At 38.5% G+C, this 26,439-nt stretch overlaps 1 protein-coding gene across 4 annotated transcripts in view; it reads right to left on the bottom strand.

The window, feature by feature from the left end:
• NTRK2 (neurotrophic receptor tyrosine kinase 2) overlaps positions 1 to 26,439 on the bottom strand; it is a 367,515-nt gene that overhangs the window by 326,000 nt on the left and 15,076 nt on the right. For all 4 annotated transcript variants that reach the window (XM_081264890.1, XM_081264891.1, XM_081264892.1 and 1 more), the window contains 4 exons: positions 10,054 to 10,128; positions 9,868 to 9,939; positions 5,511 to 5,579; positions 2,053 to 2,207 (listed from right to left, as the gene is read on the bottom strand). In XM_081264890.1, coding sequence (XP_081121016.1) covers positions 2,053 to 2,207; positions 5,511 to 5,579; positions 9,868 to 9,939; positions 10,054 to 10,128 — 371 coding nt within the window. The remainder of the gene's footprint in view (positions 1 to 2,052; positions 2,208 to 5,510; positions 5,580 to 9,867; positions 9,940 to 10,053; positions 10,129 to 26,439) is intronic.

The following is a 26,439-nucleotide window of genomic DNA, read 5'->3' as shown; positions in this document are numbered from 1 at the left end:
GGCTTTTGGAAGCACTGTGATAGTAATGGAAAATAGCAAAGCGCCCACTAAAATGGAATAATTAGTTTAATTCAGATATGTTCTACCATGAACATCACGCTGGAGTTCAAAAGGATATGATGGATCAATTACTTCTAACCTGACATGGTCATGAGGAAGAAAAAGATAAGCTTTAAGTGTAATATAGGAAATCATTTTCACAACAAAGTGAAACGTCATTATTATTTGTGCAATTATAAGTAAAAACACTTTGAAAGAAAAAAAGTAACTGGGAAAGAATAAAACAGTTTGAAAACACAAAAGGGGTAAGAAAATTAGTGTTAATTCACCTGAAACATAATGTCACTCTTTGATAAGCATCATCGACATTGAAATGCATTATGAATGTCCTCATGGATCAGTCAAACCTATGCCCTCATGATAGTGGATTAAAAATCTCACTCTCATGCACAAAATCCATGGAGAAATTTGTAGGAAAAAGAAATTTTAAAAGTTATTGAAAACTGACAAATTGATTAATACTAATGGGTTCATGCCCTACATTTCTTCTACCCAAATCACAATGGTCCAACATGACACACACGGTGGGATGTGCCACTGTCATGCTAGTAAGACAAGATGGCCAAAAATTAAAATTGAAAAAGAGAATTGTTTTCAGGCAAGGACAAAGCAGACATCTATTAAGAGGCAGCTTGAGAAGTCAGAGCAGGAGTCAGATGCTTTCTCTCTTTTCCTCTCAGTGGTTGCTGGACCAGTGTGGTCACTAAAGCCATGGGGAATTGGAGGCCAGCCAAAGGCCAGGTGACTCAACACTGAACTTCTTGTCCCTCTAGGCAATTTCTCTCAGTGGTGCAAATTTGTACCAGAACAGAGAACAGTTACTTTCTTATCAATCAGGAAAAGAAATATATTAAAAATTGTTTTTTTTTAAGTGATGACTAGCAAAGAAAACTGAGGAAATGTGGCAAGAGAACCAAGACTGATTTCCATTATGAAATCAAAGGGCTCTCTATTTGTAATAGAAAAATCTGTGGGAATGGTAGAACAGTCTTCTAACGTCCTCCAAGGTAAGAAACAAACACTTTTGTTTATTTTCATTATGTTTCATTTAGAGTAAGTTAGCAGTTATATTTTTCTTAAATAAAAAATGGATCTCAAACAGGGTCCCAAAACCAAAAATAGGGTGTCTGTGGCTAAAACACAGGTTCCTGTGGACAAGAACCAGGTGTACATGGCTTTCTGCTATGCCACCAGCAGGTAGGCCAGATGAGACATAATGGTGAACTTGTTGACTGGTTGACTGGTTAAGATAAAAATGAAAGATTAACATGCCTATGTGGGCACTGTAGAGGTATGTCGCAGAACAGCAAAATCCTCACCAGAACACTTTGATTTTCCTTCCTTGTAACACACCAGCTCTCACATAGAGCTGTGATTTTGCCATACGGTGCCCTTTTAAATTCTGGAGATAAAAATGCTGAGGGAAAGAGTGGGGACAACAGTAAAGCAGTAGATCCTGAACCCAGACATAGGGACAAGCAGGTGTAGGGGCAGACATAGGGTGCTGCATCAAGAGACACAGACATCTGGCAGGAAGACAAGTTTAAAGGAATATATTGGATTGAATTGCATTGCTTGTACTGCCAGGACATTTCATCATCCTGAGATCCTGCCCTCTACAAGGCCTGGGTGCTAATCAAGTATATATGTGACTATTGAAGAACCACACCATTAGATATTTTTGGGATGTATGTATGTACCAATGGACAGACAAACAAATGAACAAATAATGGAATAAACAGTATGCTTTTTTTTCTCTATGCACTTTAAAGTCAACAATTCAGAATCGATATTCTACTTGCAAAAGAATATTCAGTAAAGTTGCTCCCAAATGACTTCACACCGCACACAAATGTTGTCTGATTCACCGGAGACATCAACAGCACACTATATAAAATCTGGATAGCGGTAATCCTCCCAGACTCTTTACCACACCAAGGCAATTAGAATAATTAATAGCAACTAGAACTCATTGATTTAAAAAGAAATTACCACAATTGGGTATCTGCAGGTTTGCCAGGGGAATATTCTTGCTGCTTTCATTTAGGCAGTACAAGTCCTGAGTTTCTGGACTGGATTTAGTTTCTTGAAGAGTCTTGATCCACATAATGTCACAGGAGCACGTAAATGGATTGCCCACCAGGATCCTACATGGAATAAAAATGAAACCCAATCAGGCTCCTTTTTTAGTTTTAGCTACACTAGTGTTTATGAAATGCTACAACATTATGAATTCTTTCTAGCCAGCAACATTTGGAAGTCATACCCACTTTCATAGCATGACGATACTTATTATTCATTCATTTATCTAATAATTACTGAGCCGCTATTATTGTGAACATTGTAGAGGCTAAAGAATGCAAGGCAATGCTAAACCTTGCAGGATAATGGGGAAAACAAGATAAGGACAGAAATAGCTATAACAAACTATAGGAAAGAATGTCTTATAACAGGGAAAACAAGGCACCATAATAAATTGATGATGGCTATTCTCTAATTATTAAGAGTGTAAGTGAAGATGCCAAAAATAAGTTTTCAGGAACACTAATATACTTATTTCTAATCAGATTAGAGACTAAAATGTTGTCATTCTCCAAACTCAAACTTCACCAAAGAGCAGTATAATTTTATCACAATTTTAAATGAGATTATAAGTAAAAATCTAAGATAAAGGTATAGCTCTCTTAGCTTTCTGCATGATGTAACCAAGGTCCATTTCATTCATCAAAGAAAGTTAATAGAGAAAAATTGGAAGGAAGCTCTAGACATCTTTCATAAACACACACACACACACACACACACACACACACACACACTCTCACACACACACCAAGCTCAGGACTTCTAAGGGCCAGGCAACTGAGCTCCAGATAAAGCTTCTTAGACTACTGTGGAAGGGTCTGCAAAGAGAAAATCATCAGTGTTTAGACCTCAGCCATGCTGTCTGGACTCCTGTGGCCTACAAGGGGTGAAGAGGGAAGTGGTCAAGAGGAAAATAAAAACCACAGGAAAAAAAAATCTTTAAATGCTTATTTATAATACTCAGTGGCCTATTTAAGATGAATTCCATTTATGGTAATGAGCCTTTAAATGAAGCCATTTAAAATCGTTACATAGACTCTGCCTGGCATTAACCACAATACTTAAGATTTCCGTGAGGACAGGACCTGGGCTTTGCAACATCATTTACTCCTGTGGTTTTTCTGGTTGGGTTCTAAGAATCTCAGGGATCCCTGGAGAGTTTTCTGGGAGTTTCGTTGGGGGAAATGTGGTCATGGTAGACGGGCTTAATTTGTGTCTGCCTCATCGCTTCCAAGTATCCCTCAAACACCAAAATAGGATTTGACACTATGAGATACAGAATAAAATGCAGAAGAGACCCACAATCAGTTTAAACCCCAGTAATCCAAGATGTTTCCTAGAGTTCTGAGTAGATGAAAAACTAAAGTCTTTCTAAAAAGAGGGTGTAATTAAATCAGCAGAAGGGATAAAGAAGCGAAGGGATGCTTTAATTATAAATAGAGCGATGTTCATATGACCACACAACACTGGCAGACGGCCGGCTCCTTCCTCCAGCTCGCTGTGCAAATTCCTTTCACAATGATTTTTACAGCATGTTACACTGATCTGTTTAGGTTTCTATCTCTCCCCCTGGAGAACAGAATGCTTAACACAGAAACTTTTCTCCTTGTAGCCCCATGGCCTCGTCATTCTGATATGTAACAGGTACATAGTGAGCACTTGTTGAATGAATTGATTAAATGTGCTGTAGGGAGATTATTGAGACATGAATTTGAAACCAAAACACTAATTTTTAATCCACTCACAAAATTTTATGCAGTGGTACTCAACATTTTTACACCGAGTGCTTTACCCTACTAGATCTCATATTCTCCTTTCATTTGCATGTCTAGACATCTTTCATAAACACACACACACAATTATACCATGTTCTCACAAGCATGTGGAAGCTAAAGAAGTTAACCCCAAGTGCTCAGGAGTGATATTGGCAAAATCGTATTGTTATATTTTATGCACGTACTAATATGTAACAATAAAACCCACCATTATGTTTAACTGTAATGCACCAATAAAAAATGTGGAATAGGAAAAAAACTGATCTCATGGAAGTAGTGTATAGAATAGTGGTTACCAGAGGCTGGGGAGGATAGTAGGGAGGGGTAATAGAGACAGATTGGTAACTGGATACAAAACTAAAGCTAGATGGAAGGAATCAGTTTACTGTTCTATAGCACAGTAGGTACATTACAGTCAACAATATTTCATTCATGTTTCATGAATGAAACATATCATTCATGTTTCAATACAGCTACAAGAAAGTATTTTGAATGCTCCTAACACAAAGGATTGATAAATGTTTGAAATGATGGATGTGCTTATTACCCTGATCATTATGTATTGTATACATGTATCAATACATAATTTGTACCCTAGAAATATGTACAATTATTATGTGTCAATTAAAAATATCTTCAAAAACGAAGCATTAGGGCTTCAACTCCCTGAATTCAATTTATTCCAAATAATTGTCAATTGCCAAGACTTTTGCCATGTAGCCCCCGTTCCTATCTATCAACACTGTCTCTTCTCTAGTGGCATCTTCCAATCTGCACAAATTCCTCATGAGTAGGGATGGATTCTCATAAAAATATTTCATGTTTCAGGAAATGCATAGTTTAAGCAAAAACCACTTCCGATGCTTCAAAGGCCTTGCTTGTCCTTCCAGGCCCACATGTGCCACACAAAACCTGTGCCTCAGGGCTCTTTGGAGCATCTAACACAGAGGAATGGCAACAGTTCACAGTTGCTTCACAGTGATAACACCAAGCATTGAGCACACTTGAAATGCTGGTCGTTAGTCATCAACACATTTCAATGTTTCTCCTATCATTTTACAGCAGAGGAAATTGGAACATGAGGATAAATACTGAATGCAGTGTCAGACCTAGAAGCAAATCTCACAATGACAGGTGGGAAGGGAGGACATCCCCTCCTCCAACATTCCCTACACCTGAGCTGGCCCTGAAGGACAGAAGCTGAGAGAGTTTTTCCCACTGTCATTTCCTCTTTGATGAGGGTGCTTTATTTTAGGGCCTGCTTGTAACAAGAACCAAAAATGCTCTGAGATATAAACAGCCATTTAATGCAAAGCCTCCTGTTTTTTTCCATTCTTTCCTCTATTAGACAATATTTTGGAAAAATAACATTCAAGCTCTTCATAAATGATGCATTACTATTAAGATTTTTATTTTTTAATTACTAAATCATGATTTCAGAAGGATAAAAGAACAAGAAGCCAAAACTCACGAAATAATTTTTCAAGACTTTTGATATAAATGTAGTCTTGCAATATTGCTCTCTTAAAAAAAATACTTAATTATCCCTTTCTTTGAAAAATTTCCCCCAAATGCCACACACTCATTACTTACAGCTCAGACAAGTCAAGGTGACGGAAATGTTTCCTAGACAAACTCGTCAGTTTATTTCGGGTAAAATTGCTGAAAGGAATCAAAAACATTAAATGTGAGTTTAAAATGCTACATCTTAGGAACAATGTATTCAAATAGAGATTTTGTTTTCAAAATATAATTTTATTTGATCTTAGTACATGTCTTACTGAGATCCAATCATCTCTCTCTCTTACAGTGATAGCTCTGTTTTTACCCTGCTCCTCCTACAGTTCCTGTTTACTGGGAAGAAGAAGAATATATATTTTCTGTTTCCAATCTCTTTCTTTTTTTACCCAAAAGCTTATTTTTCATATTGTTATTCAGAAAATAAGTTATATACCTTGTAGAGAGCCTGACCTCTTGAGCAATTAATAGGAAGATATGTAAAATAGAACAAGATTTAAAACTACCAGCTCACTAGGGGGAAAAGATACTTTAAAACTAAAGAGTATCATGAATATTTTGAAGTTACATGACACACAAAGCTCTGAATCCGTGCTTAATGAAATTTCAGATGACTTTAGGAAAAGAACACACATTCTGATTGATAAATTCTGCTGGGACTTTTTATATATGACTGAGACAAGTGAATAATTCCATAATGATAACAATGAAAAATCAAAAAATAAAGAATACATCAGATTTCATCTTGAACTAGTCCAGCAACATAACCAACATGAGATCTGGACCAAACAGACAATGAAAGATGGTATATCTATGGTTAAAAAAAGAATAATGAATTTCTTGGTATGTTCCAAATATGTCATTTTATTCAGTGGATGGGAGTTTCCAATATTCAGTGCCATGAGACCCTGAAGTCAATTTCCCAGACATAATCCTGGCAATTGGCTCACTCTGTAAAAATCTATTTATTGCTAGAAGTTATGTAAAGTGTGTCCAATTCTTGGGCCTCGAGACATATGTTTAATAAGTGATATAAATGTAAACAAGCATCAACTTTTATTTTAAAAAAAAAAGCAGCCAAGACCTGGACCAACCAGAAGAAATCATAAGGCTTTTAAAGTCTTCTTCTTACTGAGGAAAGCAAGGGTTGGGCTGAGCGTCAGATAAAATATAAGATCTGAGGGTGACTGTAGTCCTGGCCCCTTACCTAAGGCCAGTCTGTTGTGTCAGCCTGATGAAATCATGGGGTGGAAATGTCCTGGTGTGTCTGACCGGCCCTCTTTAGAGAGGGATTAAAGCCCAGGTGGTAATGCATGAGCTACAGCTAGTTGGTTAATGAATAAAGAACATGCCTCGTTAGTGGCTCATAATTCAAGTCTGTGTATGTCCATTCCTTGTAGAATTCTCTTTAAGATCTCTACCCATCCAAACCCCTACCTACTCAGGACACCCTCCTTCCTTCTACACTTGCATCTTCTCTCTTCACACTGAGTGTAAAGTGCTCACCCACATGAAGTTGTAAAATGTGCCCACATAAATCTTTTCTTTTCGGAGCATGAATTAAGAATGGGTTTCACTGAAAAGTCAATCCTCCTGTCTTTCCCACAGTCTATAAGGCACAAACACTTTTATCTGAGAGGGAAAAAAAAAAATCACCAAAAACGCCCCGCTCTTTCCATCCAAAAAAAAAAAAAAAAAAGAAAAGAAAAGAGAAAAAAATTATACAGGTTCTCTCTGTTAGCTAGTAAACCTCCCGCACTGGAAGCAGATGCCTGTGTCAGGCTGCCAGCAGCACAGTGCAGAGCGGGGTTACGGGCCAAAGAACAAGATGAGTTTTATGAACCATACTTATTATTGGGGCCAAAAGCCAAAAAAGTGGAAGAAGGAAAGAAAAAAAAATCAACAATCCTCTTACTGTTTGATTATAGAACTTCGCTAAGGAGCTAATTAGCACCTCTGCAAAGCCCCTTGGAAAATACAAATACTAGCTTTTCTCACAGTCCTTGGATTGATTTTTAGGGGCTAGGCAGGAATGAAAGGTGCCAAGAAATACGCTCAGTGACCAGTAACTGGGGCTCTGAACAGTCACCACATGATGCTAGAATGGCCAGGGAAGGGAGCAAAGTGGTGAAAGCAAAGGAGAAAATCCAATTGGAATTTTCCTAAAACCCAAAGTGAAATAGAACTGATCTTGTACACATTTTTATATTGTCAGGGAGACTCAGAGAAATAATCAGTATATTCCACAAATAGAGAAACAACTTTTAATGCACAATTCTTCATTAGCTCCTTGCACCCTACTGTGTTGACAACTGAGGTAAGAGAGTAATTTAAATCAAGGGAAGAGCTGGTTCCAGAGTCTTCAGTCATAAGCAGAGTTTGGGACTCAGGTCCAGAAAGGCAGACACCTGACCCAACTCCTCCCTCCTCAAAAGCAAACGACTATATTTAATTTCATAGTTTGGTGAATAAGATCTTCTTTCATGGTGTGAATATATGAAGCTTACTGATATCTGATCACTTCTTCATAATTGCTCAAAAACCTGCCTAATCTCACTCCATCTTGCTACTTGACCATAACTACAAATATCAGTAGAGCATTTGCACTTGGTTTCTCAACTGTCGTAAGGAAACTATATGAAACACATACATGTTTTTAGTTTTCTAGTCTCAAATGATACTACTATAAGCTGTGTATTGTACCTAGAACATTTTAAAAATTATTCTACTATATATCAACATAAAAACAATACACAAGGTCTATTAATAAACTGCAATTAACCAGAGCCCACTGCTCAAATCACAACATTAGGTGGTGTGATAAAACAGCCAGTAAAATGTGATTGTTGAGTAATTTGGGTCTAAGGTCAGCTGTAATGAAAATACCAGAACTTAACCACTGAGGTCATTAATTACATTAAAGTGATTGCATTAGAGCATTTTGCCTTTTTCTCCTATCCAACTTCTCTCTTGTTTATGCTACCAAGGCCTACGCAGACATCAGATTTGTACAAGCAAACTGACTAGAGACGAAGCCAAAAAACATTTAAATGAAATGTGTTAATAAAGTTCCTTAGAGTTTTATTATGTTTGTGCAGAATGTTTTATATCTTAACTGCCCAGACTATTTTTAAAGTGACTTCACCATTATTACCACCTATAAAAAAGGAAATCATGATATTGGCTTTACGAAATTAAGATTTTCCCATGGTATCAACAAATCACCATAGAGTATCCAAGCAATCTGCTCTGAGAGAATTTCTTTTATAACTGGCATGGAAATAAGTCAGGGAACTGTTCTTTCCAAGAATAGAAAGAGGACAAATGTTATGAGAAGAGCTGATTCTCTAATTACATGGATGGCACAAATTTTATTTTCTGTACTTTTTTAATTATAAGAACATGGAGAAGGGTTAGCCCTCAAGTCATAATTCTGCCACCTGGGCAAGTCCTAGAACCTCCTCAAACTGATCAGGCCTGTGAAATGGACATTTCTAAAAATCTTCCCTATGAATTCTCAAAAAAAAAAAAATCAAGTGAGATAACATGGTGAGAACTCTACAAACACAATGTGGACTATGAGACATATAAAGTATCACTGAACAGGGGACTTGGTCTACAAAACAAATCCAGTGAATGCACACAGCAATCTGCTGATAGAAGCTCCCTCTGGAACTCAGGAAATGGGGATAGCAATCTGAACTTAGTTATGTATAGACATTCTCTACTTGAGTGACCATTTAATGAAAAAATTTCTCAGGAAGGCCACATCTTATTACCTCAAATGCTACCTAGAAGATTTTGTAGCAAACCATATAATAACTGATTTTCCGTACTTCCATTTGACCTCAGTTGACAAGGCACCCATGATTCAGGGGAAAACATTTCCTACATTTAATAAATGTCTGAATCTTTTGCACATCCCAGGATTGATTTTTTTTCCTCCACTTGTATCAATCCACAATAGACAGTATTGAGAAAATGAAGGTTCAAAAGAAGACCTATTATTGGAGTGGGACAAGCATTAGTAATTTTTAGTTCCCTAAAAAAGGCCAAAGCCACGTCAGCTTCTTTCAGTTCCACCAGTTTGATGTCTTCCAGGGAGCATGTCTTGATTCCAGGGAAAATAACCAAGGACTCTGTACAAGGACATAGTTTTCACATCAGACTCCTTGCTGTTGGCCTATTGCTCTGTCCAAGATGGAAATGGCCCAGGAATTCATGAAAGGGAATAAACAGGCTGTTCTAAGTACCCCTCTGAAGCCATTCAGAAATCAAACAAACTCAGAGCTAATGTTTCTAAGCTATTATCACAGCTACACTAACTTTTGAAAAAAGGAGGTGTAAGGTTGGAAAAGAAGGAAAATAAACAGAAGGGGAAAATACTGAATAAATTGGGTCCTGGGAAGCAAAAGAATCAATATCTACTTACATGTGCTGCAGGTTGCTGTTCTTCATAAATGCTTTATAAGCCACAAATTTTAATCCAGAATCCACAATTGTCCTACGAAAACACATAATTTCAGGCATATTAGAACTAACCAGCAAATGCCTTGCTTACCACAGTGGAGTACAAGAAAAATCTATGAGTTAATGTACGCAAGTCCTGAGTACTCACAGGTTTTTTAGTCCCACGTAAGCTTCAACATCATCTTCATTGATGATTTCTAACCTTTTCTGATTTGCAATAAAACTGCAACAAAGTGGAGAGGGAATACCAGTGAGTCAGATTGCAGAAAATAACAAGAAAGGATACATAACTTTCATTCAGTCTCACCAAGGTGCACAAGGTGATGTCTCTGTACCTACTCTAGCACTACACACACACACACACACACACACACACACAGAGAGAGAGAGAGAGAGAGAGAGAGAGAGAGAGAGAGAGCAAGGAGAGCAAAATGGACAGTCTTATTGAAAAGAAACTATGACTGGCCAGGTTTCATGGTCAGTGACCAGTTCAACATATTTCATTTTTTTCCTTTTCATCACTTTTACCTCCCTTTTCAGAGTATCACCAGTGTACAGAGGTGAAACTTTCTTGAAAAATGCATCTACCACCCCTCACATGGGTTCCACACTCATGGTGACAGACACAGGTATGCTGGTTTCCTCACATTCAAGGGAAAATCATATTTTTCTTAACATTCCAAGAACAGTCACTTCCTCCTTTGACCTCCTGGAACACTGGAATGCATTTCTCCTCCCCACGTCATCCCTCCCTCCCCTTCTCTCCACCTGCTTTTCCTGGCCCAGCCTCCTCTTCTTCTGCCCTTGTCAGTAACAACATCAATTTTTCCTTTGCTGAACCACGTCACAAACCCCGCATAGCCCTTAGGAACCCACATCACTTCCTCAGACTCCAAATACTCAAATATAGGAGATTAATGACTCTGGCTGATAGTGAACTCCAGACTCTTGGCCATGATAACTGGCTTAGAAGTGTTCATGAGACCTCAATTAGATCCAAGAATGACACAGATCTGGGACTTCCAGTGTAATTTTATGCCACAAGGAAAGAGATAGTCCAAGAACGAAGTCACCATGTATAAGAAAAGAAAGCTAATGAGATACAATGAGAGACAGAATTCTGAAAATACTACTTGAGCCTTTGGATCCAGCCATATAAAGAGAGACATAATTAACCTAAAGTATGTCACTTGCAATCAATAAAGTCCCTGGTAGTATGAACATAGCTAGAGAAACTACCATACTGAGCCAGGGGCTGTGGCACACACCTATAATCCCAGTGGCTCAGGAAGCTTAGGCAGGAGGATTGCAAGTTCAAAACCAGTCTCAGGAACTTAGTAAGGCTCCAAGCAACTCAGTGAGACTCTATTTCTCAATAAAATACAAAAAGGGGACTGGGGATGTGGCTCAGTGGTTAAGTGCTTCTGGATTCAGTACCCAATACAAAAAAAAAAAAAAAAAAAAAAAAAAAAGACCTACCATCCTGGAATTGCCATACTCTAACTTGTACTACAGTTATTCAAGTATGTGTTTCTATTTACTTTTCTTAGATCACACTGTATATGAAGATAGAACTGTGTTTATAGTTCTTAATATGCACCACAGTACCTAACTTAGTCCTTTACACAAGGATGGATGGATGGGTGGGTGGATGAGAGGAAGGAAGATAGAAGGTTGGACAGATGGATGGGTAGGTGGGTCAATGGACAAAAGACTGGATGAATGGATATATGGGTAGACTCCAATCCTTGGAGTTACAAAAGTACTGCAAGAATTATTTGAAAATATTTAAGATACATAACATATTAAGACACTGAAAACAAATATATATCCCTGCTATTAATTAGGTAAAATAAAAAAAAAACATTAAACAATGATAGAGAATACACAACATCTATAGGTTCCTTCTACCCAGTGAGGGAAAGAAAAGAATGAAGGTATACTTGCAAGGGTTTTGGCAAATATTAAAAAAATAAAAACAGATAAATTTTCTGAGGGTATAAATTACACCAAAGAGAAATAACTTTAAAATGATCCACACAAACATTGTCTCATCACATAAAAAAAGCAGCCTCCAAGATAGAAAGGCATCTTTCTTTCAAAGATCATGGTTCTCCTTGACACTCAGGGCCTGTCATGTCATAAATGTGCAAGAAGGAAGCCAGTAACATAAATAACAGGCAATTCCCTTCTCTCTTTCCACCAGATTCAGAAGAAGAAAATATTTTAAGATTTCAGTTAAATGCTCACTTTACAACATCAAGTATTTATGAAGTGTTTCAAAAGCATCACAGTTTAGAGACATTTTTCCAAGACTTTCATTGCACTAATATTTTCAATAGAGACCACAGTGACCTCACTCTTCTAAATTATCTCATAATAAGCACTGCATTACAAAAAGTCATAAATAATTTTAACACTTTTTTCATGTCACTGGCAGCAGAAATGATAGAAAATGTAGGCAAGGTTTACTTTAGGGTTACCAGCAGGACTTCCAGATAGACCTACCCTCTCTTTGCGGAAAAGTTGGCTTGGTGCCTGTCATTGCTCTGAAGTCACATGGAGAGTCCTGCATCTGTCTTTACCCGGATCATCCCTTATCTCCCATGATTCTGACAAGCACCTGACACTCAATAGGTACTTAACCAATGCCCATGAAACAAAGCACTTGTCTTTTTCTTTTCATTATTTATTCCCTTTACTTTATTTTTATTTTATTCAACCATGTATTTAATTTGTAAACTTCCTAGTCATATTCAATAAAATGCAATGAGCTAACAGACATAAGAGAAAGAAAACCAGGAGCAGAAACATCAATGGGGCCAGGAATTAGGTTTAAAAATACATATACTCATTAGGAAAGGGCCAGATTTTTAATTCTAAGCTTTCTGGTCACCGAAATTCAAGGAAAGAGGAGAAAATTTTTTTCATAAATTCATAATATTCATGAAGAGGAAAATTAAGCAAAGCACAACTGTTCTTGGATCTAAGACCAGACAGGAGATTTTGTTGAAAGCCATCAAAAGAACTGTGTGAAATTATGAAAAATGGTCTTCTACTGGGGAAGAAGGAATGCCCTGGGTAATTTTTTTCCTGGCAATATGGAAACACCAAGAGAAGAGCTGGATGTAAAGATTGGCAAGGGCTCCTTCAGCAGTAAATTCCAAGGATGCCCCCTGTAAGTTACCATCTGTGGAGATGTCCAGTCTAGCTGCTAGCTATAAATCGCTCATGAAACCTGCCACTAAAAGCCACCACTAAGTAAGGAATTTTAAGGTTAGAAAGGAAGCCAACGAAGTTAATTACAGGCCATCCACAGAGGGGAAAAACCTCAATGGCTGAGAAAATGTGAAAAACTGCTCATCTCAAAAGGAATCTGAAATGCAAATGAAAATAATGACATTCCATTCCTCTCCCACTGCAGTGACAAAATGTTTAACATCTGACAATATAAACTTATAAAGCCGGGTGTCTCTTACATTGTTGGAGGCAGTGTAAATGGATTTAACCACTTTGAAGAGCACTTATCACTATCCTGGAAAATTATAAAGCAGAACCCTCTGTGGCCCAGCATTTCCACGTCTAATTATTCCCAGAAAGAAATTCTCACACATAAACACAAGAGGACAGATGGAAGAATATTCACTATAAGACAGTCAACAGACTAATCAAAAGCCAGAAACAATCCCAGGATCCATCCACCAAGAAATGAAATTTTTAAAAATAAGGTATGGTAAAAATATATATTAAACTCAAACCAAATCTATATTTTTAGCAGAAAGAGATCTCCATGTTAAGTGGGAAAGAAAATAAGCAAAACTGCATACAAATATACACATACAACATGAAACAAATTATTTGAAAGTATAAAAATACACAAAAGCAATACCACGTAATCAAGTACATGTAAAGGATAAAAGTGATTGCAGGAGAATCACTGGGGAAAGGAGAACAGGTATGGAATAAAGAAACTTGAAGTAACTTATTTTATTAACTTTTTAGCCTATTTCTTTTATCAGAAAAGATTTGCAAGAGGAAAAACAAAATGTTAAGGCTTCATTTCTGAATATAAGTATATGAAATTGTACCATGTTTTTTGGCATTTTTTTAATTTATGAAGAAAAGGAGAAGGAAAGAAGAGGGAGGGACGGAGAGAGGGAGGAAAGGTGAGTGAGATAGAAAGAAATGGAGGGGAGTAGCAAAAGAAAGAGAAATGGAGACAGCCATCCAAGCGAAATGATGCAGGAAAGCTGGACCCAGCGGACCAACACACCTGCTTTCAGTTCCTGGTTCTGTAGACCATTCACAAGACTAACAGAACAGCCTCCTGCCTCCTGCCCTAGAGCCTCTGGACAGAAACAGAAGAGGAAGGTATATACTGCACTGCCCCCTCCTGGTGACTTCCACCTGCCTCCAGGGGATCCTGGTAACACCAGGCCTTTCTGGCTCTTTCATCTCAGCCAAAAGTCCATTAGCAGATTTCCCCCAGAAAAACCATTCCCCATCACTCCTGTCACCATGCTGTGGAACTCTGAGAGCTCGGGTTAATAAAACATATCTCCAAAAAGGATTTAATTTCCCAAGGAAGCAGAAGGAAAGACTGGCATTTTGGCCTGGGTCCATCTCAGGAGCTCTCTTTCCATGATGACCTCTGGCTCCTCTGACCTTTGCCCAGGGTTCTAGAACACGTAGGCCTCTGAAGTTTTCATGCACAGCCTCTCTGACCTAGGCTTACCCCAGAGGAATCCCAGAGGTCACCATCCTCTAACCTGTAGAGGTTGACTTCATTCTCTTTAAGACGAGTTAACAGTGTTTAAATCATGACAAAAAGACTTGGTGGTTTAGGATTTTTAAAATTTAATACCCCTTAAGAATATCTCTCACATACCTCTTTGAACCCCCCCAGGACCTCTGACCCTTCTCCTACCCACTGGAAAGCTGTTAGGAATTATTGTTGGCCGCCAGCATCCTGTGTTGTCCAAACATACCTTCCTCCTTCCTCAAGTCCATATATTGGATGTTGGCAAGGACTTCTATCATGAAAGTTACTTTTACAGCCTTTCCCCCCGTGTATTTACTAAACCCCAAAACTATTATCTTCTGCCCTAAAAACTGGATCTCATATGCTAGGGATACCTCAATGTGCTCACCCAAATCTGTCCTGAGACTCCACCCAAATCTAACCTGAAATATCACTTAAGTGACTGGTAGGTGACACCAAAAGCTTTTTTCCAATCAAAACATTTTTATTCCATGAATTGACAAGCACTTTTTTTAGCATTTATAGAACTTCTTAAACTTATAATTAAGAATTAGAGGGAAGTGAGGTGCTCTTTGGATCCACAATTTTACTTTTCTATTAACCTAACAAACCAGCTGAACTGTTAACTTCTCAAATGTAAAGGTCCAATTTTTTTTCACAGCATCTTTAGTTCCCAGCAAAGCCCGTGTCCATAGAATGTCTGCACTCACAGACGTACTGACGTACTTGAGTTTTATAACATAACCCCACTGGAGAAAACCAAACACATACACAGATGCATGAAAAATAAGCAATAACACTAAATGAAGATTTCGATCATACAACAACTTCATCTATTGTGTAGAAAACAAGGAAACAAAGTAAATACAATTACAGAGGAAGATGGAGAACCAATTTTGAAAGCAAAATTTATCCAAACTAAAAGTGAATTTAGATTACAAGCATACAACAGATTCAAATCAATTACTTTTTCTTTATGTTAAAAACCAATTGTTCTTGGCAGATGGGCATTTATTTGCTTCAGAATCCATCAGTCTCGGGGATTTAATATTAGAAATGGACTCCAGAGATCTTCAGATTCAGTGGCTCTGGATCTTGAAGAACAATGGATGCTGTCAGGGAAACAACACCCATTCCACAGTGTTTGAAGAGCCAAAGAAGAAAAGGTTCCTAACAGAGATGCAAGCATCTGTACTGTGCAGGCAAAATGGAAGAAACTACAAAATATGATTGAAAAAAAATCAGACACACACATGACTGGTCAGGTCAGTGGAGGTTTAAATGGTGAAAAGATATTGATATCAAGCCTTGAAAGTTGACAGATGAAGAATCTGAACATAAGCAAAGTTCACAGTACATGTCATCTTGTTTTGCACTGTCACCAAAGCTTCTCCATTCTCAACTTGACGTTCAAGACCTTTACTAAGACATTTTCCTGAGGGTAAAGAATTTCCTCTCCTTGGGCTTAACAAAAAGATGGCTTTGGGGGAAAGAAAAGAGGTTCTTTTAGAAAAAAATTCACAGAAACATTTCTGAATTACAGGTTTCCTGGAAAGGGTCTTCAATATATTTTAAGAGATTTCACATTTGCTTTAACAAGCTATCAAATAATTCCTCTACATAATCCTCCCAAGCAACAAAGAATTGCTTCCAATACATCTTTTCTTCATGTACAACAATATTACTCAAAAATAAAGTTTCCCCTTAGCTTTGACTTATTACCTGAACTGTACTTTAAAAATACGTCAAGACAAAATGAAAACATCCGTGAATATTGCAAACAGTGACTCTCCAAATGTAATTACTTTCTGCTATCCCAGCCACCCACACCCCACCACCAAATAGAGAGAGAGATTTGATATAAGTAGATACACCTCAAATGCCATGGGTGATTGCGATATGCCCCCAAACTTAGAACCAGGAGCTGAAGCACTTCAACTAAGATAGGATTCTCTCTTCCATAAAATCTCTTTCATGGGGAATTCAATAATCCATTAAAAAAATCCCTTTGTTCCCTAGGTCCACAGCTAGGCAGCTTCAGTTTCTCAACAACAACAGAACTCAATCAATCAGTCAATAAATAAATAAAAGCTGAGAAACAATGTAGTATCTGTGGGAACATGAACGGAAAGAGTATTGCTATGGTTTGGATGTGAGGTGTCACACAAAAGCTCCCATGTTAATGCAGGACAGCTCAGGAGTGAAATGATCATGGATTATGAGAACTATAACCTAATCAGTGGATTCATCCACTGGTTTGATGGTTCATAATTTGAATGAACTAACTGGGTGGTAACTGTAAGCAAGTAGGGCATGGCTAGAGGAAGTTAGGCCACTGGAGGTGTGCCTCTGGGGTTAGTATTTCCTCCTTGGTGCCTCCCTTGTGCATGTTCTCCTTTTCTCTCTTTCTCCCCACACCCGCTTCATGGCTGCCAGAGCTGAGCAGTTTGTCCTCCACTACACCATTCCACCATCATGATGTTCTGCCTCCCCTCAGGCCCAGAGTAATGGAGTTGGCCAACCACAGAATGAATCTCTGAAACCTTGAGCCGAAATAAAGTTTTTCTCCTCTGAGCTGTTCTTGTCAGGTTTTTCGGTTATAGCAATAGAAGACTGACTAACACAAATACCAAATACACATTCAAACTATGAATCTGAATGGCTTACACTAGTATGCTATTAAGCACCTTCACTTCCAGCTTCATTTTGGCCTTGAACTTAGATGTAGCACAAGAAACATGCTTTCTGTGGAGTAAAATGTCACCAAGACAGTGCTGTGAATGCTGCTGCTGCTTCTTTTTTTTTTTTTTTTTTTTTTTTTTTGACAATGCCAGATCACTTCCCCAAGGTCACATACCTGCCAAATCAGAATTTGTGCCTGGATTTACTTGCCTCTTAAGTCTGAGCTCTGTACCAAATTGCAAAGACTGTGGGCTTCTATGTCTAGCACCTTCAGTAAGGAGTCATTTCCAGAATTTCTGCATAATGGATATTCACAAATAACCACAGCCTAACAACAACTGGTAAGGAAAAGGAAACTTTTTAGGATAATGTCCTGCATTTTATCTACATAGAATTATAATAGGAAATAAGAAATAGTCACAACCTTACACAATGTCAATCTCTGAGAACTGAAGCTTCCTAGAACAGTCCAAAAGCCTTGGGCATTTAAGCATTCAAGAGCCTGGAGACTAAATGGTACAGTACGAAGGAGAACTAGTTTCATCTCTTACTAGGCCCTGTGCCTCAACTGCTGTGTTTGTAAAATGGGATAATAATAGAAACTGCTTCATGAGGTTGTCAGAAAATCAAGAAAATTGGTCCACATCTAAACACTTCAATTAATGGTGGTTGTTATTTAAAAGGAGCAGAAGATGACATTCAAGACTTAACCTGGTTACTAAGTAGATGGTAAACCTAATCTCACTTGGCTGTCAGTGCCCACATCTGGACTTGATAATGTCAACATTTCTCTTTAATATACAAATTATAAGAGAAATTCCCCAGAATGTTATGAATAAAAAACTTACACTCTGTATTTTTCTCTGAAAGTTTATAGCATCATTCTTATCTGTCTCTACTAATAAGGAGAGTTCCAACAAGTAACACCACAACTAACAATCAGAAAAACTAATTATGGAAAAAACAATACTCAAGATCTTCAAAAAACACCTTCGTCTTCCTCAGGACAATATAAATAATTTGACTGATTAGCATTTTCTCCCACGCAGATTTAAGACTTGAGCTGGGCACAGTGGTGCACACCTGTAATCCCAGGGGCTTGAGAGACTGAGGCAGGAGGATCTCAAGTTCAAAGCCAGCCTCAGAAAAAGCAAGGTACTAAGCAACAGTGAGATCCTGTCTCTAAATAAAATATAAAATAGGGCTGGGGCTAGGGCTCAGTGGTCGAGTGCCTCTGAGTTCAATCCCTGGTACCCATCCCCCCCCCCACACTGAATAAAACAAACAAACAGAAAAAGATTGGACACCAGTCCAAAAATAGTGTGATGGGTAGATTTTATAACCAGAGTACCCAAAAGTCACAGCAAGCAGCACATGGTCCAGATATCGTCAACACAGCATGTTTTTCTTATGGTACTCATTAACATTTAAAATTGGAAAATTTTCACATTTTAAATATCTGAATTTTCATTTTCTCTTTTTTAAAAAAAGTCTACTACAGCGAACCAACACTTTTTTCCTGGCAACCATCAGTAGGAGCTCAGTAGCACTACTGATAGGGCTTTGGAGCACTGGCCTTGGCTATTTCACTGGCTTGTGGAAAGATTTTATGACACCTGATTTAATTCTTGCTTGTAATTTCCTCTGAGACTTCAATGCTCCAACTATTCTCGTACATTGATAAGAGATGTATAGAGATCCCTAACACGACTCATCAGATAAAATGACACAGAAACTACAAGGGAAAAAAACCACTCACTTAAAAAAAAAGTGACTTCTATTTGTTCCTTTGCTTTTGAAAAGGAACAAAAACAGAGACATAACCAAATAGAATTCCACAGTTAATATGGTGATAAATATAATCTCCAGGAGAAGAAAAAGGTGGATGTTTTGGTGACAATTTTTTGGTTCTAAATAATTTACTTAACATAATTATATACTTTATATTAGATCTCAAATCTTTTGATAGCTCACACTAACCTATCTCAGCAAATGGGTTATGTACACAGGCAACATGACAAGGTTAAATTAAACCATTAAGAGCTTTAGGACAGAAGTGGTCCTAATACTGAACTACCGTCAGGAATGTGGCTTAATACATATTGGGGGTTGGTGAAATCTAACATCAGTCAATCAGAAACCACCAGAAGCATACGTGAGCTCATTCAGTCACTTGGAGTATGCAGTGCAGCTAATTCATCCTGGCAGGCTCAGGAGGATTGGAGGCACCACAGGAGCCTGGGGGAGCTTTTCCTATGGCCAGGGAAGCCTCCTGATCACACCTGCTCCTAACTGCTTCTAGGCCAAAATCATCTCTGCTGCTCTGTGGGGTGGCACTCTGGGGTCTCATTCATTTGTCCAAGTTCTGGGCAGTCACAGAGGTGCTTTCCCCACATGCATGGATCTGCATGCTGGGACCTCTGCAGCTCATCTTCGTACTCGAGCAGGGTGGCTTCCACCTGGATGAGCACATAGGCTGGGCTGCTCAGTCTTTGTACAAAGATGTCAGCCCTACCATCTGCTTGTCTGGTTTGAAAAGGGAATAGCCAGATCTGCCTTAACCAGCAAAAGAGACAAAAATTTTCCAGGCTCTGGTCAGAAGAGATAACCTCAGATCATCCACTTCTATCAAAGCCTAGTTCAGCAAAGGACACGTGAGGATGGGAGCCTGAGATCCTGTGCTGAATCCATTTACAACTGGTAATGGGAGGTTAAACTCTGGGACCACTTTGGACTTCTCACAGAATTGATGTCCTTGTCACTTCCCCCAGTCCTTACTGCCTCTTAGAAGGAAGAAGAAAATGAAATCTACTTCTGCATTTTTCATAAAAGCTGTGCACTGCATCACTCATTGTCCCTGCAAAAGAAATTCCTTTCAGTGCCTAGTGCCAGACAAAGCTGGTTCCTGTGGAATTAGTAGGCATTCTCCTTCCTAATAATGAGTTTCTCTTTTTGCTGCTAGGAAGTTGAAGACAAATGTTGGGTTCAGTTACAGCAACTATGTCAACCATTAAGGGTAGCTGGAGTTCTGACCTTCTTTTCTATTCCTTATTCCCACTCATTTTTACCCTGTTAACCTTATTATATAAATTGGTTATCTTCAATTATTCAAATACTAATAACAAATTGTCACATTTCTAATATTCATTCAATAAAAATTAAATAGCCATCACATATAATATGCTGAGTTGATAGAATGACCTTATGGTTATTTTTCAGAAATGGGTTAGCAAATAATTTTATCTATAATCTTTCTATTTTTTATTGTTTTACATTTTAGAATGAATGCTTATGAAAAAAAATGAAACTCCAATCCAACACATAAATTATCTGTTTTCTAAAAATGCCTTTTCCTCTTTCCCTGTTATTTCAGGCAAACCAATGTTCTATTTATGAGTCGTAAGGAAGAACTGCCAATGATTAGCCTGAGCTGTAAGAATTCTGAGAGGCATTCAAGTCAGTACAGATCACAACAGAATACAGTTTTGAAAGCTCTTGGCCTGCAGTCAGGCCAAATCATTCCATACAAAGAGAAATTTTGGAACTGATATTTCTGTTCCAGCTTCAGGATAGATCAAGCACGGCACAGACAAAAACGAGCATCAGGCATAACATCAAGAAAGGAGAACAATTCAAGTGATAAAAGTTTAGGATCTCTATGAAGGTCTGTTTTGATTTTGGCATAATTTTTCAGCCAGCATTTACAGGCAGTGGGAGTAAGAAAAGAGATATAATACAAAGGACACTTCCATTTTTATCTTCAGTGTTTCAGTTCTCATGTTAACTTTTATCCATCTTTTTTTTCAAACGTTACTGTATTTTTTATACCTTTATTTATTTATTTTTATGTGGTGCTGAGGATCCAACCCAGTGCCTTACACATGCAAGGCAAGTGCTCTACCCCGAGCTATAACCACAGCCCCAACTTTTAGCCATCTTTATCAAACGCTACAGATTACTTTCTTCGGAGCTAAACTACAAAAATGCTAGTGGAAAGGAATCCCAAGTATAAGTGGTTGTGTAAGACCACAATAAAGAGTGTTATTTTGCAGAAAGGAAGTGTGAATGCATCTAAAATTCCTAAACAAATCCCTTATAAAAACCTTTAACTGGGGCTGGGATGTGGCTCAAGCGGTAGCGCGCTCGCCTGGCATGCTCAGGGTGCTGGATTCGATCCTCAGCATCACATGAAAATAAAAATAAAGATATCGTGTCCACCAAAAACTAAAAAATAAATATTTAAAAAACCCTTTAAAGGGACATGCCATCATTTAAAAAGACACATTTTTGAGGTACATGGAGCAGTCACATTCATGGAGAAAGTAGAAGAGTGTTTGTAGGGGCTGGGAGGAGCTGGTATAGGAAGTCAATGCTTAGAGTGTACAGAGTTTCAGTTTTGCAAGATGAAAAGCATTCTCAAGTTGGATGGTGGTGACAGTAGCCCAGCATGTGAACCTACTTAATGCCACTGAACCATTTTTAAATGGTTAAAATGGCAAATTTTATGTTTTGTGTATTTTTCCACAATTTTTTAAAAGAAAAAAATTTATATTTTCTAAAAGCCTTGCAACTAAAGAGTGAAAAACAGTACTAAAAGGGGAAATGGAATACAAACTAATTACCTCCAGAGTCCAGAAGAACTGCTGGTAAACAACCTGACAAATGAAATGGACCAGGACTACTGAACACACCAAAATTGCAGAACAAAGGCTATGACCTGAATAATAGTGGCTAAATTTGACTCATGATTGCTCAGCACACAAATGGTCACTACCCCAATCAACTAAGCACACCAGGTCCTACCAGACAGGAGTAACATGTAAACAAGCCAAAGGGCACACAGGAGAGCCATGGGGAGCAGACCCCCTTTACACCTGTCCTCGACCACAACACCTGCTCAGTGCCAAGCACAAGGCAGATTCTTTTGCTTTTCAGTTTTCCCCTACCCTCAAATAATCTGTTCTCCCTCAAAACATGCTTAGGGCAGACACAAAATGAAAACTAACAGTCTAGTGCAAAGTGTGTCTCCTACCCTGCTACATGCATTTCACATGCATCAGCTCAATTTAACTGAGAAATTCAAAAAAGAAGGCTTTCTTATTCCCCCTTTTTCCAGATAGGGAAGCTAAAGCCCAGAAAAGCTTTGGTAACTCATCCAATGTAGGACAGGCCACTTACCCTACTCTTCCTAAGGAAGCTCTTACCACAGGGATAACTCACCTACACAAACTCCCAAGGAATACAGAAAATGAATCGGTCAACCAACCTATGCATGTCAACTTATACTTGGGATTCCTTTCCACTAGCATTTTTGTAGTTTAGTTCCAAAGAAAGTAATCTGTAGCCTTCAATAAAGATGGCTAAAATTTGGGGCTATGGTTATAGCTTGGGGGTAGACCAAATAAAGTCCCCTAGAGAGAGGGACCAGGCAGTGCAATGGAGGACCCATCTGGACATCCTGGCAACCCCCACTGCATGTTCTTAGGGTGCATGATGTGTGCATACCCTGATTCAAAAAACCATGATAGGGGGGCTGGGGATGTGGCTCAAGCGGTAGCGCGCTCGCCTGGCATGCGTGCGGCCCGGGTTCGATCCTCAGCACCACATACCAACAAAGATGTTGTGTCCGCCGAGAACTAAAAAAATAAAATAAATATTTAAAAAAAAAAAAAACCATGATAGGCCCAAACTACCATGCCACAGAGGTCAGACTGATAAGGTGGAGGTCTATTCTAACTGGATCACAGAGCCCTAAGCACTACAGGCATGGGCCTAAGCACTTTGAAGGCTCTCACTCTGTACTCCTTCAGCAAGTTCCTCCACATAAGGCAAGGAAGAAGTGCAGATTGCTCCTACCTAAAGATCACACCCTCCCTTCTTGACCAGGTACCCAGGATCCCTGAATTCCTGCTCCCAAACCCTGACTCCCCTCCTAGAGCCTGTGCAGGCCTTTCCTTTGTGTCTATCCTCCTAAGGGTATATATCATGCCATGGACATGCACATTGTTAGGCATGCATGATGATGTGGGACAAAGGCAGAATCCAAGGTTGCCACCTGTGTTAGTGTTAATGGAGTTCAGCTATGCAGTTCGAACTGTCCGCATGCTTGCATGTGAGGTCTCTTGAGTTATTAGGAAAGAGAAGGGTGAGACGATCCAACTTGGAGGGCTTCTATTTGTACCCTTGAAATAAACTGCATAAAAGGCATAGAAGTAGAAGTTGACTTAAGTCTTATTACACAGAACCCAGAAAATTGCCAGGTGAGAAGACATGCTCAAAACATATATGTTGACTGATAAATGAATTAATGCATCAATCAATCAATCAAACAAACAAAGCACATATAAACAGTTCCTATCTGCCATTTCAGTTATCCATGAGAAAAGATGGCTTTGCCAACAAAATATCTGTCACCTCTAACTATATATGTATAGATATATCTAAAATGCAATGACTGGAGAATAAGAATCAAATAAATTCTAGGGTAGGCTGGGTAAGTAAAAGGCTCAATGATACCCTCAAGGCACCTGGAGTTCAACTCCAGAAGACATTTTTATTGGTGAAAGAAAAATCCCCTGAAAGAATAAATAAACTACTTAAGAAATTAAATACTAGAGGGCCACATAGAGTTACCATGAAACCCATGATTCAACCCATAATAAGACTTCTCTCACTGCAGTTAAACATTATATGTCAGTCCCATAATACCAATTCCTTTTTAAAAATTTGACTTTCAAAATACATATGAAACCTAAATCATTTTCACTTGTATGTCTATTATGAACATACTGCATTGTGTAAACATAAACAAACGGATGTTATTGATCTCAAAGGAGGATTATCTTTTTGGATTATTCAACACAATCTGTTCACCTATAGACTCCCCCACTCTATTTTTAAAAGCCTTCCAATCTTGTAAGTCTATCAGTTGTTTTATGATCAGTTTTGCAAACAACTATCAAAATGTTTGAGATGCCTAATAGTGTTAATTATTATAAATATAAAGGAAGCCCTATGAAACATTCATAGGATAAGCCCAATGCATTTTGACAGCAAAGGAACAAGAGTATAAGTATCAGATGGTACATTAAACCAGCAGCGACACACAATTTCTTTTACTCCTGATGTTTGCAGTTCTTTGAGAAAAATGAACAGCCTCTACCATCCATACTACAAGAAGGATAAATCACATCTGAAATCTCACTTCAGCATCACTTTTTATGTGAAGCACTATAAATGCAGTCGCAGGGAAAACTGCAATTGATCCACAAGGCTATCCATTATTGGCTATTACAGGACAGAAAAGGCACAAATCTTTCTCATTAGACCTATTTGTTTGTTGGAGATTGGATGTCCCCAGAATGATTCTTTTCCCTGGATTTATCTCTGTTGCTGCGCTAGCCTGTTCTGCATTTGTCTTCGTCTGTTTGCCTTCATCCTCCAACTCTTCTCTGTCCCTCCTTCCTGCTGGATACACAAGCCACCTGCCTCATCAAGGCTTTGCCTTTTTTCGTTTCCACATTGATTGATTTCTTACTGTACACGAACGAACTCTGTGCATTTTAATTCTATGGTGGTTATTTATATAAAATCAACATTTTAACCTGATAACTTGAGAAAGTCATGTCTAAAGATTTACATATTGATGACCCAGCAACCAACTCATAAGTACTTTTATTTGGAATTCTATAGGATAGACTTAGATAAGTGTGGGGAGAGCACTCCTGTGTGTATATGCTGTATATGTGCATAATGTGGAAAACTACGACATTTTGTTAGGTTTTAGGAAGGAGCAATAAACAAGGCTCATATGGTCCCGAACTTCATGCAGTTTATATCCTAATGATCTGTACAGACGGGTGCACATGCATGTACTTAGTATACAAAGTGACCTGCATAGCAGAAAAGAAATATGGGACTGCTATAAGAGCACATGGTGGAGGGGACATAGCCCAGATACCGAAGAGAGAAGAAACAGCATGGGAGCTGAGGCCTAAGTGACAAGCAGGAGTTAGCCAGAGGTAGAAGGCAAGGGGAAAGTTCCAGGCTGAGGGAATAGCCAATGCAAAGCCTCTGAGGTAAGTTAGAGTACAGCTCAGGGCTGAAAGCTAGGGTGGCTGTATCAGCATTGAAGAATGGAAAAGACAGAAATATGAGGTTGGGGAAAATGCTTTGAATTGGAAGACACAGGGCTTATAAGACTAGTTAGGTTGCAGCCTTGCCCTATACAAATGTAATGCTATCTTAATTTAAATGACCAATATAATATGGAGAGAGCTAGGCAAGTAGTTTCCGAAAATCATATGGAAAAATCACCATGCAATAGTTCTGAAAAATTTTTAACACTGATGATAAAATTTATACTCCAAGTAGAAAAAAATAATAATCATAATAAGCTTTAGGAGAGAAAAGTATAGTACTAGGATATTAAAAAATTGATTAATATAATAAGACAGATCCCAAAACAGGCTCAAATACTGATGTAACCAAATTAGTAAAGGAAAGGTACAATTAAGTAATTAATAGTATTGAAATGACAGGTGCAGTGGCCCTACACATGTAGTCCCAGCTACTCTAGAGGCTAAGACAGGAGAACTACAAGTTCAAGGCCAACACGGGCAACTTAGCAAGACCCTGCCTCAAAATAAAATTTGGGAAGCTGGGGGGTTTTCTCAGTGGTAGAGCACTTTCATTGCATGTGTGAAGCTCTAAGTTCTATCCCAGCACAACAACGAATAAGAAGAAGGAGAAGGAGGAGGAGGAGGAGGAGGAGGAGGAGGGGGAGGGGGAGGGGGAGGGGGAGGGGGAGGGGAGGAGAAGAAGAAACATAAATTTTTTTTTTAAAGAGAGAGTGAGAGATGAAGAGAGAGAGAGAGAGAGAGAGAGAGAGAGAGAGAGAGAGAGAATTTTTTTTAATATTTATTTTTTAGTTCTCAGCGGACACAACATCTTTGTTGGTATGTGGTGCTGAGCTGAGGATCGAACCTGGGCCGCACGCATGCCAGGCGAGCGTGCTACCGCTTGAGCCACAACCCCAGCCCCAACATATAAAAATTTTAAAGGACTGGGGTGTACTTCAGTGGTAGAGTG

Source organism: Spermophilus citellus (assembly GCF_964194105.1).
Source record: "Spermophilus citellus genome assembly, chromosome: 2".
In the NCBI taxonomy this organism is placed as follows: Eukaryota; Metazoa; Chordata; class Mammalia; order Rodentia; family Sciuridae; genus Spermophilus; species Spermophilus citellus.
The sequence above is the reverse complement of the archived record's forward strand: the minus strand, read 5'-3'. Positions and strand labels throughout refer to the sequence as shown.